The sequence below is a fragment of the Schistosoma haematobium genome, chromosome 3 (genome assembly GCF_000699445.3).
Source record: "Schistosoma haematobium chromosome 3, whole genome shotgun sequence".
NCBI lineage: Eukaryota > Metazoa > Platyhelminthes > Trematoda > Strigeidida > Schistosomatidae > Schistosoma > Schistosoma haematobium.
Window position 1 is genome coordinate 25364221 of NC_067198.1, and position 14867 is coordinate 25379087.

General features: G+C 44.4%; 1 protein-coding gene across 1 annotated transcript; it reads left to right on the plus strand.

The window, feature by feature from the left end:
* Positions 1-6309: 6309 nt before the first annotated feature.
* MS3_00005343 (uncharacterized protein) lies at positions 6310-8732 on the plus strand. Its single transcript, XM_051213395.1, has one exon. It carries the CDS (start codon positions 6617-6619, stop codon positions 8441-8443), a length of 1827 nt encoding a protein of 608 aa, XP_051069373.1. The 5' UTR covers positions 6310-6616; the 3' UTR covers positions 8444-8732.
* Positions 8733-14867: the final 6135 nt, after the last annotated feature.

Below are 14867 nucleotides of genomic sequence, written 5' to 3' on the forward strand. Positions count from 1 at the left end.
ACGATACTCTCATCTGCTCTCAGTCCAGACGTTTAGAACGATGGGCGGAACACTTTAGGGAACAGTTCAACTGGCCTTCAGCTACTCTACAACTACCCTCCATTCCCAGACAGTGTGAATGGAACATTGAAGTAGGTCCCCCAACTCTAACAGAAGTTCAAAAGGCTATAGTTAATCTGAAACGAGGAAGGGCAGCTGGTCCAGATGGATTGGCTCCAGAAGTCTTTAAGGATGGTGGTCCAATTTTAGCGATTAGGTTGACTAATATTTTAGCTAAGATCTGGGAGTTAGACGTTATTCCATCTGACTGGTCGCAATCACTTATCGTCCCAATATATAAGAAAGGGTCAAAATCATCCTGTGACAACCACGGAGGGATTAGTTTAACTAATATAATATCTAAAATACTAGCCTCGATAATTATCAGACGCCTAACTAAGACTCGTGAACTGCAAACACGAGAGAACCAAGCTGGCTTCAGACCTAGTCGTGGCTGCATCGACCACATATTCACCATTCGTCAGATTCTAGAACACAGGCATACTTATCGACGTCCGACAATGGTGGTCTTTCTTGACTTAAAAGCAGCATTTGAATCTGTAGACCGCGAGATTCTGTGGCAGTGTCTGTCATTGAAAGGCGTACCACAGAAGTACATAAACCTTGTGAAGACTCTTTACTCGAACACTACTAGTCGAGTCAGAGCTTATGGCGAACTGTCATCTACTTTTGCAACCTCAAGTGGTGTCCGTCAAGGCTGTCCACTCTCTCCATTTCTGTTTAACTTCATCATAGACCTATTGATGGAAATAACACTCTCGTCGACTGAATTCTCGGGTATTGATCTCCTTCCAGGAGGTCCACTTATCGACTTAGAATACGCAGATGACATAGTCCTGTTTGGTGAAGACGCTGACAAAATGCAGAGTCTTCTGGTAGCACTAAGCAACAATGCCAGAATGTTTGGGATGCGCTTCTCTCCCTCTAAATGCAAGTTGTTGCTTCAGGACTGGTCTGGGTCAACACCTGAACTAAGGATAGGGAGTGAAGTAGTTGAACGCGTTGACAACTTCACTTATCTTGGAAGTCTGATCAGCCCTAATGGGTTGGTGTCTGACGAAATCTCAGCACGGATTCGAAAAGCTCGTTTGGCTTTTGCCAACTTACGTCACCTGTGGCGAAGGCGAGATATCCGTCTATCAATAAAAGGACGAGTATACTGCGCGGCAGTTCGTTCTGTTTTAATTTACGGCAGCGAAACATGGCCCTTAAGAGTAGAAGACACCCGTAAGCTACTAGTATTTGACCACAGATGCCTTAGAAATATTGCTGGCATCTGCTGGGATCACCGGGTAAGTAATAGTGAGGTTAGACGCAGGGTATTAGGGAATGATGGTAAATCAGTTCATGAGGTTATGAATCTTCATCGACTGAGATGGTTGGGCCACGTATTACGTATGCCTGAACACCGATTACCACGACGTGCAATGCTAACCGGGGTAGGGGATGGTTGGAAGAAAGTTAGGGGCGGCCAAACCAAAACGTGGCATCAGTGCCTGAAGTCACTAACTTCTAGTCTGAGCCATGTTATGTTGGTAGATGCAGACTACTTGGTTGGGGTCCGCGTGACTTTCGTAACCAATGGTTGGAGACTCTTGGTGACATGGCTCAGAATCGATCACAATGGCGTCGGTGTATACACTCCCTGTCTTCCCTTAAACTAAGAGACTAAAATCACTTCATTCTTTCTGTCTACGAACTAATTCTTTCTTCCTATACTATATCCTTATTGCAACCTTTGACCTAACCACTCCTATGAATCCGCTGTTCATCTTGCTGTGCTAATGAGGTATGGCAACCTGGACCGATGCACATATGTGCCTGGTCCTACGTTGTAGCTGACTGACTGACTGACTGACTGACCAACCTCTTCGTTATTGTTTTTTTCTACGTTCCTCACTTTTTTCCCTCTTAGATTCCCATTGTTTTGTGTCGCGCATATATATTCAGCGCCTGTACCAATATATATGTGTTCAAATAAAATAATAATAACAGTCGTCAACGTGGTGTTCGCCTAAACGGGTCCGTAAGACCTCGGAAAGATAGGGACACATGTCGTTGCCTTTTTGTCGTTGGAGATGGAAAAGGCGGCAGCTATAGGGAACACAAGACAGCTCTACAGACTAATAAAAGAAACTGGAATTAATAAGTCAAGTGTAAGTGAGACTATTTCGGAAAAAGACGATACTCTCATCTGCTCTCAGTCCAGACGTTTAGAACGATGGGCGGAACACTTTAGGGAACAGTTCAACTGGCCTTCAGCTACTCTACAACTACCCTCCATTCCCAGACAGTGTGAATGGAACATTGAAGTAGGTCCCCCAACTCTAACAGAAGTTCAAAAGGCTATAGTTAATCTGAAACGAGGAAGGGCAGCTGGTCCAGATGGATTGGCTCCAGAAGTCTTTAAGGATGGTGGTCCAATTTTAGCGATTAGGTTGACTAATATTTTAGCTAAGATCTGGGAGTTAGACGTTATTCCATCTGACTGGTCGCAATCACTTATCGTCCCAATATATAAGAAAGGGTCAAAATCATCCTGTGACAACCACGGAGGGATTAGTTTAACTAATATAATATCTAAAATACTAGCCTCGATAATTATCAGACGCCTAACTAAGACTCGTGAACTGCAAACACGAGAGAACCAAGCTGGCTTCAGACCTAGTCGTGGCTGCATCGACCACATATTCACCATTCGTCAGATTCTAGAACACAGGCATACTTATCGACGTCCGACAATGGTGGTCTTTCTTGACTTAAAAGCAGCATTTGAATCTGTAGACCGCGAGATTCTGTGGCAGTGTCTGTCATTGAAAGGCGTACCACAGAAGTACATAAACCTTGTGAAGACTCTTTACTCGAACACTATTAGTCGAGTCAGAGCTTATGGCGAACTGTCATCTACTTTTGCAACCTCAAGTGGTGTCCGTCAAGGCTGTCCACTCTCTCCATTTCTGTTTAACTTCATCATAGACCTATTGATGGAAATAACACTCTCGTCGACTGAATTCTCGGGTATTGATCTCCTTCCAGGAGGTCCACTTATCGACTTAGAATACGCAGATGACATAGTCCTGTTTGGTGAAGACGCTGACAAAATGCAGAGTCTTCTGGTAGCACTAAGCAACAATGCCAGAATGTTTGGGATGCGCTTCTCTCCCTCTAAATGCAAGTTGTTGCTTCAGGACTGGTCTGGGTCAACACCTGAACTAAGGATAGGGAGTGAAGTAGTTGAACGCGTTGACAACTTCACTTATCTTGGAAGTCTGATCAGCCCTAATGGGTTGGTGTCTGACGAAATCTCAGCACGGATTCGAAAAGCTCGTTTGGCTTTTGCCAACTTACGTCACCTGTGGCGAAGGCGAGATATCCGTCTATCAATAAAAGGACGAGTATACTGCGCGGCAGTTCGTTCTGTTTTAATTTACGGCAGCGAAACATGGCCCTTAAGAGTAGAAGACACCCGTAAGCTACTAGTATTTGACCACAGATGCCTTAGAAATATTGCTGGCATCTGCTGGGATCACCGGGTAAGTAATAGTGAGGTTAGACGCAGGGTATTAGGGAATGATGGTAAATCAGTTCATGAGGTTATGAATCTTCATCGACTGAGATGGTTGGGCCACGTATTACGTATGCCTGAACACCGATTACCACGACGTGCAATGCTAACCGGGGTAGGGGATGGTTGGAAGAAAGTTAGGGGCGGCCAAACCAAAACGTGGCATCAGTGCCTGAAGTCACTAACTTCTAGTCTGAGCCATGTTATGTTGGTAGATGCAGACTACTTGGTTGGGGTCCGCGTGACTTTCGTAACCAATGGTTGGAGACTCTTGGTGACATGGCTCAGAATCGATCACAATGGCGTCGGTGTATACACTCCCTGTCTTCCCTTAAACTAAGAGACTAAAATCACTTCATTCTTTCTGTCTACGAACTAATTCTTTCTTCCTATACTATATCCTTATTGCAACCTTTGACCTAACCACTCCTATGAATCCGCTGTTCATCTTGCTGTGCTAATGAGGTATGGCAACCTGGACCGATGCACATATGTGCCTGGTCCTACGTTGTAGCTGACTGACTGACTGACCAACCTCTTCGTTATTGTTTTTTTTCTACATTCCTCACTTTTTTCCCCTCTTAGATTCCCATTGTTTCGTGTCGCGCATATATATTCAGCGCCTGTACCAATATATATGTGTTCAAATAAAATAATAATAACAGTCGTCAACGTGGTGTTCGCCTAAACGGGTCCGTAAGACCTCGGAAAGATAGGGACACATGTCGTTGCCTTTTTGTCGTTGGAGATGGAAAAGGCGGCAGCTATAGGGAACACAAGACAGCTCTACAGACTAATAAAAGAAACTGGAATTAATAAGTCAAGTGTAAGTGAGACTATTTCGGAAAAAGACGATACTCTCATCTGCTCTCAGTCCAGACGTTTAGAACGATGGGCGGAACACTTTAGGGAACAGTTCAACTGGCCTTCAGCTACTCTACAACTACCCTCCATTCCCAGACAGTGTGAATGGAACATTGAAGTAGGTCCCCCAACTCTAACAGAAGTTCAAAAGGCTATAGTTAATCTGAAACGAGGAAGGGCAGCTGGTCCAGATGGATTGGCTCCAGAAGTCTTTAAGGATGGTGGTCCAATTTTAGCGATTAGGTTGACTAATATTTTAGCTAAGATCTGGGAGTTAGACGTTATTCCATCTGACTGGTCGCAATCACTTATCGTCCCAATATATAAGAAAGGGTCAAAATCATCCTGTGACAACCACGGAGGGATTAGTTTAACTAATATAATATCTAAAATACTAGCCTCGATAATTATCAGACGCCTAACTAAGACTCGTGAACTGCAAACACGAGAGAACCAAGCTGGCTTCAGACCTAGTCGTGGCTGCATCGACCACATATTCACCATTCGTCAGATTCTAGAACACAGGCATACTTATCGACGTCCGACAATGGTGGTCTTTCTTGACTTAAAAGCAGCATTTGAATCTGTAGACCGCGAGATTCTGTGGCAGTGTCTGTCATTGAAAGGCGTACCACAGAAGTACATAAACCTTGTGAAGACTCTTTACTCGAACACTATTAGTCGAGTCAGAGCTTATGGCGAACTGTCATCTACTTTTGCAACCTCAAGTGGTGTCCGTCAAGGCTGTCCACTCTCTCCATTTCTGTTTAACTTCATCATAGACCTATTGATGGAAATAACACTCTCGTCGACTGAATTCTCGGGTATTGATCTCCTTCCAGGAGGTCCACTTATCGACTTAGAATACGCAGATGACATAGTCCTGTTTGGTGAAGACGCTGACAAAATGCAGAGTCTTCTGGTAGCACTAAGCAACAATGCCAGAATGTTTGGGATGCGCTTCTCTCCCTCTAAATGCAAGTTGTTGCTTCAGGACTGGTCTGGGTCAACACCTGAACTAAGGATAGGGAGTGAAGTAGTTGAACGCGTTGACAACTTCACTTATCTTGGAAGTCTGATCAGCCCTAATGGGTTGGTGTCTGACGAAATCTCAGCACGGATTCGAAAAGCTCGTTTGGCTTTTGCCAACTTACGTCACCTGTGGCGAAGGCGAGTTATCCGTCTATCAATAAAAGGACGAGTATACTGCGCGGCAGTTCGTTCTGTTTTAATTTACGGCAGCGAAACATGGCCCTTAAGAGTAGAAGACACCCGTAAGCTACTAGTATTTGACCACAGATGCCTTAGAAATATTGCTGGCATCTGCTGGGATCACCGGGTAAGTAATAGTGAGGTTAGACGCAGGGTATTAGGGAATGATGGTAAATCAGTTCATGAGGTTATGAATCTTCATCGACTGAGATGGTTGGGCCACGTATTACGTATGCCTGAACACCGATTACCACGACGTGCAATGCTAACCGGGGTAGGGGATGGTTGGAAGAAAGTTAGGGGCGGCCAAACCAAAACGTGGCATCAGTGCCTGAAGTCACTAACTTCTAGTCTGAGCCATGTTATGTTGGTAGATGCAGACTACTTGGTTGGGGTCCGCGTGACTTTCGTAACCAATGGTTGGAGACTCTTGGTGACATGGCTCAGAATCGATCACAATGGCGTCGGTGTATACACTCCCTGTCTTCCCTTAAACTAAGAGACTAAAATCACTTCATTCTTTCTGTCTACGAACTAATTCTTTCTTCCTATACTATATCCTTATTGCAACCTTTGACCTAACCACTCCTATGAATCCGCTGTTCATCTTGCTGTGCTAATGAGGTATGGCAACCTGGACCGATGCACATATGTGCCTGGTCCTACGTTGTAGCTGACTGACTGACTGACTGACTGACCAACCTCTTCGTTATTGTTTTTTTTCTACATTCCTCACTTTTTTCCCCTCTTAGATTCCCATTGTTTCGTGTCGCGCATATATATTCAGCGCCTGTACCAATATATATGTGTTCAAATAAAATAATAATAACAGTCGTCAACGTGGTGTTCGCCTAAACGGGTCCGTAAGACCTCGGAAAGATAGGGACACACGTCGTTGCCTTTTTGTCGTTGGAGATGGAAAAGGCGGCAGCTATAGGGAACACAAGACAGCTCTACAGACTAATAAAAGAAACTGGAATTAATAAGTCAAGTGTAAGTGAGACTATTTCGGAAAAAGACGATACTCTCATCTGCTCTCAGTCCAGACGTTTAGAACGATGGGCGGAACACTTTAGGGAACAGTTCAACTGGCCTTCAGCTACTCTACAACTACCCTCCATTCCCAGACAGTGTGAATGGAACATTGAAGTAGGTCCCCCAACTCTAACAGAAGTTCAAAAGGCTATAGTTAATCTGAAACGAGGAAGGGCAGCTGGTCCAGATGGATTGGCTCCAGAAGTCTTTAAGGATGGTGGTCCAATTTTAGCGATTAGGTTGACTAATATTTTAGCTAAGATCTGGGAGTTAGACGTTATTCCATCTGACTGGTCGCAATCACTTATCGTCCCAATATATAAGAAAGGGTCAAAATCATCCTGTGACAACCACGGAGGGATTAGTTTAACTAATATAATATCTAAAATACTAGCCTCGATAATTATCAGACGCCTAACTAAGACTCGTGAACTGCAAACACGAGAGAACCAAGCTGGCTTCAGACCTAGTCGTGGCTGCATCGACCACATATTCACCATTCGTCAGATTCTAGAACACAGGCATACTTATCGACGTCCGACAATGGTGGTCTTTCTTGACTTAAAAGCAGCATTTGAATCTGTAGACCGCGAGATTCTGTGGCAGTGTCTGTCATTGAAAGGCGTACCACAGAAGTACATAAACCTTGTGAAGACTCTTTACTCGAACACTACTAGTCGAGTCAGAGCTTATGGCGAACTGTCATCTACTTTTGCAACCTCAAGTGGTGTCCGTCAAGGCTGTCCACTCTCTCCATTTCTGTTTAACTTCATCATAGACCTATTGATGGAAATAACACTCTCGTCGACTGAATTCTCGGGTATTGATCTCCTTCCAGGAGGTCCACTTATCGACTTAGAATACGCAGATGACATAGTCCTGTTTGGTGAAGACGCTGACAAAATGCAGAGTCTTCTGGTAGCACTAAGCAACAATGCCAGAATGTTTGGGATGCGCTTCTCTCCCTCTAAATGCAAGTTGTTGCTTCAGGACTGGTCTGGGTCAACACCTGAACTAAGGATAGGGAGTGAAGTAGTTGAACGCGTTGACAACTTCACTTATCTTGGAAGTCTGATCAGCCCTAATGGGTTGGTGTCTGACGAAATCTCAGCACGGATTCGAAAAGCTCGTTTGGCTTTTGCCAACTTACGTCACCTGTGGCGAAGGCGAGATATCCGTCTATCAATAAAAGGACGAGTATACTGCGCGGCAGTTCGTTCTGTTTTAATTTACGGCAGCGAAACATGGCCCTTAAGAGTAGAAGACACCCGTAAGCTACTAGTATTTGACCACAGATGCCTTAGAAATATTGCTGGCATCTGCTGGGATCACCGGGTAAGTAATAGTGAGGTTAGACGCAGGGTATTAGGGAATGATGGTAAATCAGTTCATGAGGTTATGAATCTTCATCGACTGAGATGGTTGGGCCACGTATTACGTATGCCTGAACACCGATTACCACGACGTGCAATGCTAACCGGGGTAGGGGATGGTTGGAAGAAAGTTAGGGGCGGCCAAACCAAAACGTGGCATCAGTGCCTGAAGTCACTAACTTCTAGTCTGAGCCATGTTATGTTGGTAGATGCAGACTACTTGGTTGGGGTCCGCGTGACTTTCGTAACCAATGGTTGGAGACTCTTGGTGACATGGCTCAGAATCGATCACAATGGCGTCGGTGTATACACTCCCTGTCTTCCCTTAAACTAAGAGACTAAAATCACTTCATTCTTTCTGTCTACGAACTAATTCTTTCTTCCTATACTATATCCTTATTGCAACCTTTGACCTAACCACTCCTATGAATCCGCTGTTCATCTTGCTGTGCTAATGAGGTATGGCAACCTGGACCGATGCACATATGTGCCTGGTCCTACGTTGTAGCTGACTGACTGACTGACTGACTGACCAACCTCTTCGTTATTGTTTTTTTTCTACATTCCTCACTTTTTTCCCCTCTTAGATTCCCATTGTTTCGTGTCGCGCATATATATTCAGCGCCTGTACCAATATATATGTGTTCAAATAAAATAATAATAACAGTCGTCAACGTGGTGTTCGCCTAAACGGGTCCGTAAGACCTCGGAAAGATAGGGACACATGTCGTTGCCTTTTTGTCGTTGGAGATGGAAAAGGCGGCAGCTATAGGGAACACAAGACAGCTCTACAGACTAATAAAAGAAACTGGAATTAATAAGTCAAGTGTAAGTGAGACTATTTCGGAAAAAGACGATACTCTCATCTGCTCTCAGTCCAGACGTTTAGAACGATGGGCGGAACACTTTAGGGAACAGTTCAACTGGCCTTCAGCTACTCTACAACTACCCTCCATTCCCAGACAGTGTGAATGGAACATTGAAGTAGGTCCCCCAACTCTAACAGAAGTTCAAAAGGCTATAGTTAATCTGAAACGAGGAAGGGCAGCTGGTCCAGATGGATTGGCTCCAGAAGTCTTTAAGGATGGTGGTCCAATTTTAGCGATTAGGTTGACTAATATTTTAGCTAAGATCTGGGAGTTAGACGTTATTCCATCTGACTGGTCGCAATCACTTATCGTCCCAATATATAAGAAAGGGTCAAAATCATCCTGTGACAACCACGGAGGGATTAGTTTAACTAATATAATATCTAAAATACTAGCCTCGATAATTATCAGACGCCTAACTAAGACTCGTGAACTGCAAACACGAGAGAACCAAGCTGGCTTCAGACCTAGTCGTGGCTGCATCGACCACATATTCACCATTCGTCAGATTCTAGAACACAGGCATACTTATCGACGTCCGACAATGGTGGTCTTTCTTGACTTAAAAGCAGCATTTGAATCTGTAGACCGCGAGATTCTGTGGCAGTGTCTGTCATTGAAAGGCGTACCACAGAAGTACATAAACCTTGTGAAGACTCTTTACTCGAACACTACTAGTCGAGTCAGAGCTTATGGCGAACTGTCATCTACTTTTGCAACCTCAAGTGGTGTCCGTCAAGGCTGTCCACTCTCTCCATTTCTGTTTAACTTCATCATAGACCTATTGATGGAAATAACACTCTCGTCGACTGAATTCTCGGGTATTGATCTCCTTCCAGGAGGTCCACTTATCGACTTAGAATACGCAGATGACATAGTCCTGTTTGGTGAAGACGCTGACAAAATGCAGAGTCTTCTGGTAGCACTAAGCAACAATGCCAGAATGTTTGGGATGCGCTTCTCTCCCTCTAAATGCAAGTTGTTGCTTCAGGACTGGTCTGGGTCAACACCTGAACTAAGGATAGGGAGTGAAGTAGTTGAACGCGTTGACAACTTCACTTATCTTGGAAGTCTGATCAGCCCTAATGGGTTGGTGTCTGACGAAATCTCAGCACGGATTCGAAAAGCTCGTTTGGCTTTTGCCAACTTACGTCACCTGTGGCGAAGGCGAGATATCCGTCTATCAATAAAAGGACGAGTATACTGCGCGGCAGTTCGTTCTGTTTTAATTTACGGCAGCGAAACATGGCCCTTAAGAGTAGAAGACACCCGTAAGCTACTAGTATTTGACCACAGATGCCTTAGAAATATTGCTGGCATCTGCTGGGATCACCGGGTAAGTAATAGTGAGGTTAGACGCAGGGTATTAGGGAATGATGGTAAATCAGTTCATGAGGTTATGAATCTTCATCGACTGAGATGGTTGGGCCACGTATTACGTATGCCTGAACACCGATTACCACGACGTGCAATGCTAACCGGGGTAGGGGATGGTTGGAAGAAAGTTAGGGGCGGCCAAACCAAAACGTGGCATCAGTGCCTGAAGTCACTAACTTCTAGTCTGAGCCATGTTATGTTGGTAGATGCAGACTACTTGGTTGGGGTCCGCGTGACTTTCGTAACCAATGGTTGGAGACTCTTGGTGACATGGCTCAGAATCGATCACAATGGCGTCGGTGTATACACTCCCTGTCTTCCCTTAAACTAAGAGACTAAAATCACTTCATTCTTTCTGTCTACGAACTAATTCTTTCTTCCTATACTATATCCTTATTGCAACCTTTGACCTAACCACTCCTATGAATCCGCTGTTCATCTTGCTGTGCTAATGAGGTATGGCAACCTGGACCGATGCACATATGTGCCTGGTCCTACGTTGTAGCTGACTGACTGACTGACCAACCTCTTCGTTATTGTTTTTTTCTACGTTCCTCACTTTTTTCCCTCTTAGATTCCCATTGTTTTGTGTCGCGCATATATATTCAGCGCCTGTACCAATATATATGTGTTCAAATAAAATAATAATAACAGTCGTCAACGTGGTGTTCGCCTAAACGGGTCCGTAAGACCTCGGAAAGATAGGGACACATGTCGTTGCCTTTTTGTCGTTGGAGATGGAAAAGGCGGCAGCTATAGGGAACACAAGACAGCTCTACAGACTAATAAAAGAAACTGGAATTAATAAGTCAAGTGTAAGTGAGACTATTTCGGAAAAAGACGATACTCTCATCTGCTCTCAGTCCAGACGTTTAGAACGATGGGCGGAACACTTTAGGGAACAGTTCAACTGGCCTTCAGCTACTCTACAACTACCCTCCATTCCCAGACAGTGTGAATGGAACATTGAAGTAGGTCCCCCAACTCTAACAGAAGTTCAAAAGGCTATAGTTAATCTGAAACGAGGAAGGGCAGCTGGTCCAGATGGATTGGCTCCAGAAGTCTTTAAGGATGGTGGTCCAATTTTAGCGATTAGGTTGACTAATATTTTAGCTAAGATCTGGGAGTTAGACGTTATTCCATCTGACTGGTCGCAATCACTTATCGTCCCAATATATAAGAAAGGGTCAAAATCATCCTGTGACAACCACGGAGGGATTAGTTTAACTAATATAATATCTAAAATACTAGCCTCGATAATTATCAGACGCCTAACTAAGACTCGTGAACTGCAAACACGAGAGAACCAAGCTGGCTTCAGACCTAGTCGTGGCTGCATCGACCACATATTCACCATTCGTCAGATTCTAGAACACAGGCATACTTATCGACGTCCGACAATGGTGGTCTTTCTTGACTTAAAAGCAGCATTTGAATCTGTAGACCGCGAGATTCTGTGGCAGTGTCTGTCATTGAAAGGCGTACCACAGAAGTACATAAACCTTGTGAAGACTCTTTACTCGAACACTACTAGTCGAGTCAGAGCTTATGGCGAACTGTCATCTACTTTTGCAACCTCAAGTGGTGTCCGTCAAGGCTGTCCACTCTCTCCATTTCTGTTTAACTTCATCATAGACCTATTGATGGAAATAACACTCTCGTCGACTGAATTCTCGGGTATTGATCTCCTTCCAGGAGGTCCACTTATCGACTTAGAATACGCAGATGACATAGTCCTGTTTGGTGAAGACGCTGACAAAATGCAGAGTCTTCTGGTAGCACTAAGCAACAATGCCAGAATGTTTGGGATGCGCTTCTCTCCCTCTAAATGCAAGTTGTTGCTTCAGGACTGGTCTGGGTCAACACCTGAACTAAGGATAGGGAGTGAAGTAGTTGAACGCGTTGACAACTTCACTTATCTTGGAAGTCTGATCAGCCCTAATGGGTTGGTGTCTGACGAAATCTCAGCACGGATTCGAAAAGCTCGTTTGGCTTTTGCCAACTTACGTCACCTGTGGCGAAGGCGAGTTATCCGTCTATCAATAAAAGGACGAGTATACTGCGCGGCAGTTCGTTCTGTTTTAATTTACGGCAGCGAAACATGGCCCTTAAGAGTAGAAGACACCCGTAAGCTACTAGTATTTGACCACAGATGCCTTAGAAATATTGCTGGCATCTGCTGGGATCACCGGGTAAGTAATAGTGAGGTTAGACGCAGGGTATTAGGGAATGATGGTAAATCAGTTCATGAGGTTATGAATCTTCATCGACTGAGATGGTTGGGCCACGTATTACGTATGCCTGAACACCGATTACCACGACGTGCAATGCTAACCGGGGTAGGGGATGGTTGGAAGAAAGTTAGGGGCGGCCAAACCAAAACGTGGCATCAGTGCCTGAAGTCACTAACTTCTAGTCTGAGCCATGTTATGTTGGTAGATGCAGACTACTTGGTTGGGGTCCGCGTGACTTTCGTAACCAATGGTTGGAGACTCTTGGTGACATGGCTCAGAATCGATCACAATGGCGTCGGTGTATACACTCCCTGTCTTCCCTTAAACTAAGAGACTAAAATCACTTCATTCTTTCTGTCTACGAACTAATTCTTTCTTCCTATACTATATCCTTATTGCAACCTTTGACCTAACCACTCCTATGAATCCGCTGTTCATCTTGCTGTGCTAATGAGGTATGGCAACCTGGACCGATGCACATATGTGCCTGGTCCTACGTTGTAGCTGACTGACTGACTGACCAACCTCTTCGTTATTGTTTTTTTTCTACGTTCCTCACTTTTTTCCCCTCTTAGATTCCCATTGTTTTGTGTCGCGCATATATATTCAGCGCCTGTACCAATATATATGTGTTCAAATAAAATAATAATAACAGTCGTCAACGTGGTGTTCGCCTAAACGGGTCCGTAAGACCTCGGAAAGATAGGGACACATGTCGTTGCCTTTTTGTCGTTGGAGATGGAAAAGGCGGCAGCTATAGGGAACACAAGACAGCTCTACAGACTAATAAAAGAAACTGGAATTAATAAGTCAAGTGTAAGTGAGACTATTTCGGAAAAAGACGATACTCTCATCTGCTCTCAGTCCAGACGTTTAGAACGATGGGCGGAACACTTTAGGGAACAGTTCAACTGGCCTTCAGCTACTCTACAACTACCCTCCATTCCCAGACAGTGTGAATGGAACATTGAAGTAGGTCCCCCAACTCTAACAGAAGTTCAAAAGGCTATAGTTAATCTGAAACGAGGAAGGGCAGCTGGTCCAGATGGATTGGCTCCAGAAGTCTTTAAGGATGGTGGTCCAATTTTAGCGATTAGGTTGACTAATATTTTAGCTAAGATCTGGGAGTTAGACGTTATTCCATCTGACTGGTCGCAATCACTTATCGTCCCAATATATAAGAAAGGGTCAAAATCATCCTGTGACAACCACAGAGGGATTAGTTTAACTAATATAATATCTAAAATACTAGCCTCGATAATTATCAGACGCCTAACTAAGACTCGTGAACTGCAAACACGAGAGAACCAAGCTGGCTTCAGACCTAGTCGTGGCTGCATCGACCACATATTCACCATTCGTCAGATTCTAGAACACAGGCATACTTATCGACGTCCGACAATGGTGGTCTTTCTTGACTTAAAAGCAGCATTTGAATCTGTAGACCGCGAGATTCTGTGGCAGTGTCTGTCATTGAAAGGCGTACCACAGAAGTACATAAACCTTGTGAAGACTCTTTACTCGAACACTACTAGTCGAGTCAGAGCTTATGGCGAACTGTCATCTACTTTTGCAACCTCAAGTGGTGTCCGTCAAGGCTGTCCACTCTCTCCATTTCTGTTTAACTTCATCATAGACCTATTGATGGAAATAACACTCTCGTCGACTGAATTCTCGGGTATTGATCTCCTTCCAGGAGGTCCACTTATCGACTTAGAATACGCAGATGACATAGTCCTGTTTGGTGAAGACGCTGACAAAATGCAGAGTCTTCTGGTAGCACTAAGCAACAATGCCAGAATGTTTGGGATGCGCTTCTCTCCCTCTAAATGCAAGTTGTTGCTTCAGGACTGGTCTGGGTCAACACCTGAACTAAGGATAGGGAGTGAAGTAGTTGAACGCGTTGACAACTTCACTTATCTTGGAAGTCTGATCAGCCCTAATGGGTTGGTGTCTGACGAAATCTCAGCACGGATTCGAAAAGCTCGTTTGGCTTTTGCCAACTTACGTCACCTGTGGCGAAGGCGAGATATCCGTCTATCAATAAAAGGACGAGTATACTGCGCGGCAGTTCGTTCTGTTTTAATTTACGGCAGCGAAACATGGCCCTTAAGAGTAGAAGACACCCGTAAGCTACTAGTATTTGACCACAGATGCCTTAGAAATATTGCTGGCATCTGCTGGGATCACCGGGTAAGTAATAGTGAGGTTAGACGCAGGGTATTAGGGAATGATGGTAAATCAGTTCATGAGGTTATGAATCTTCATCGACTGAGAT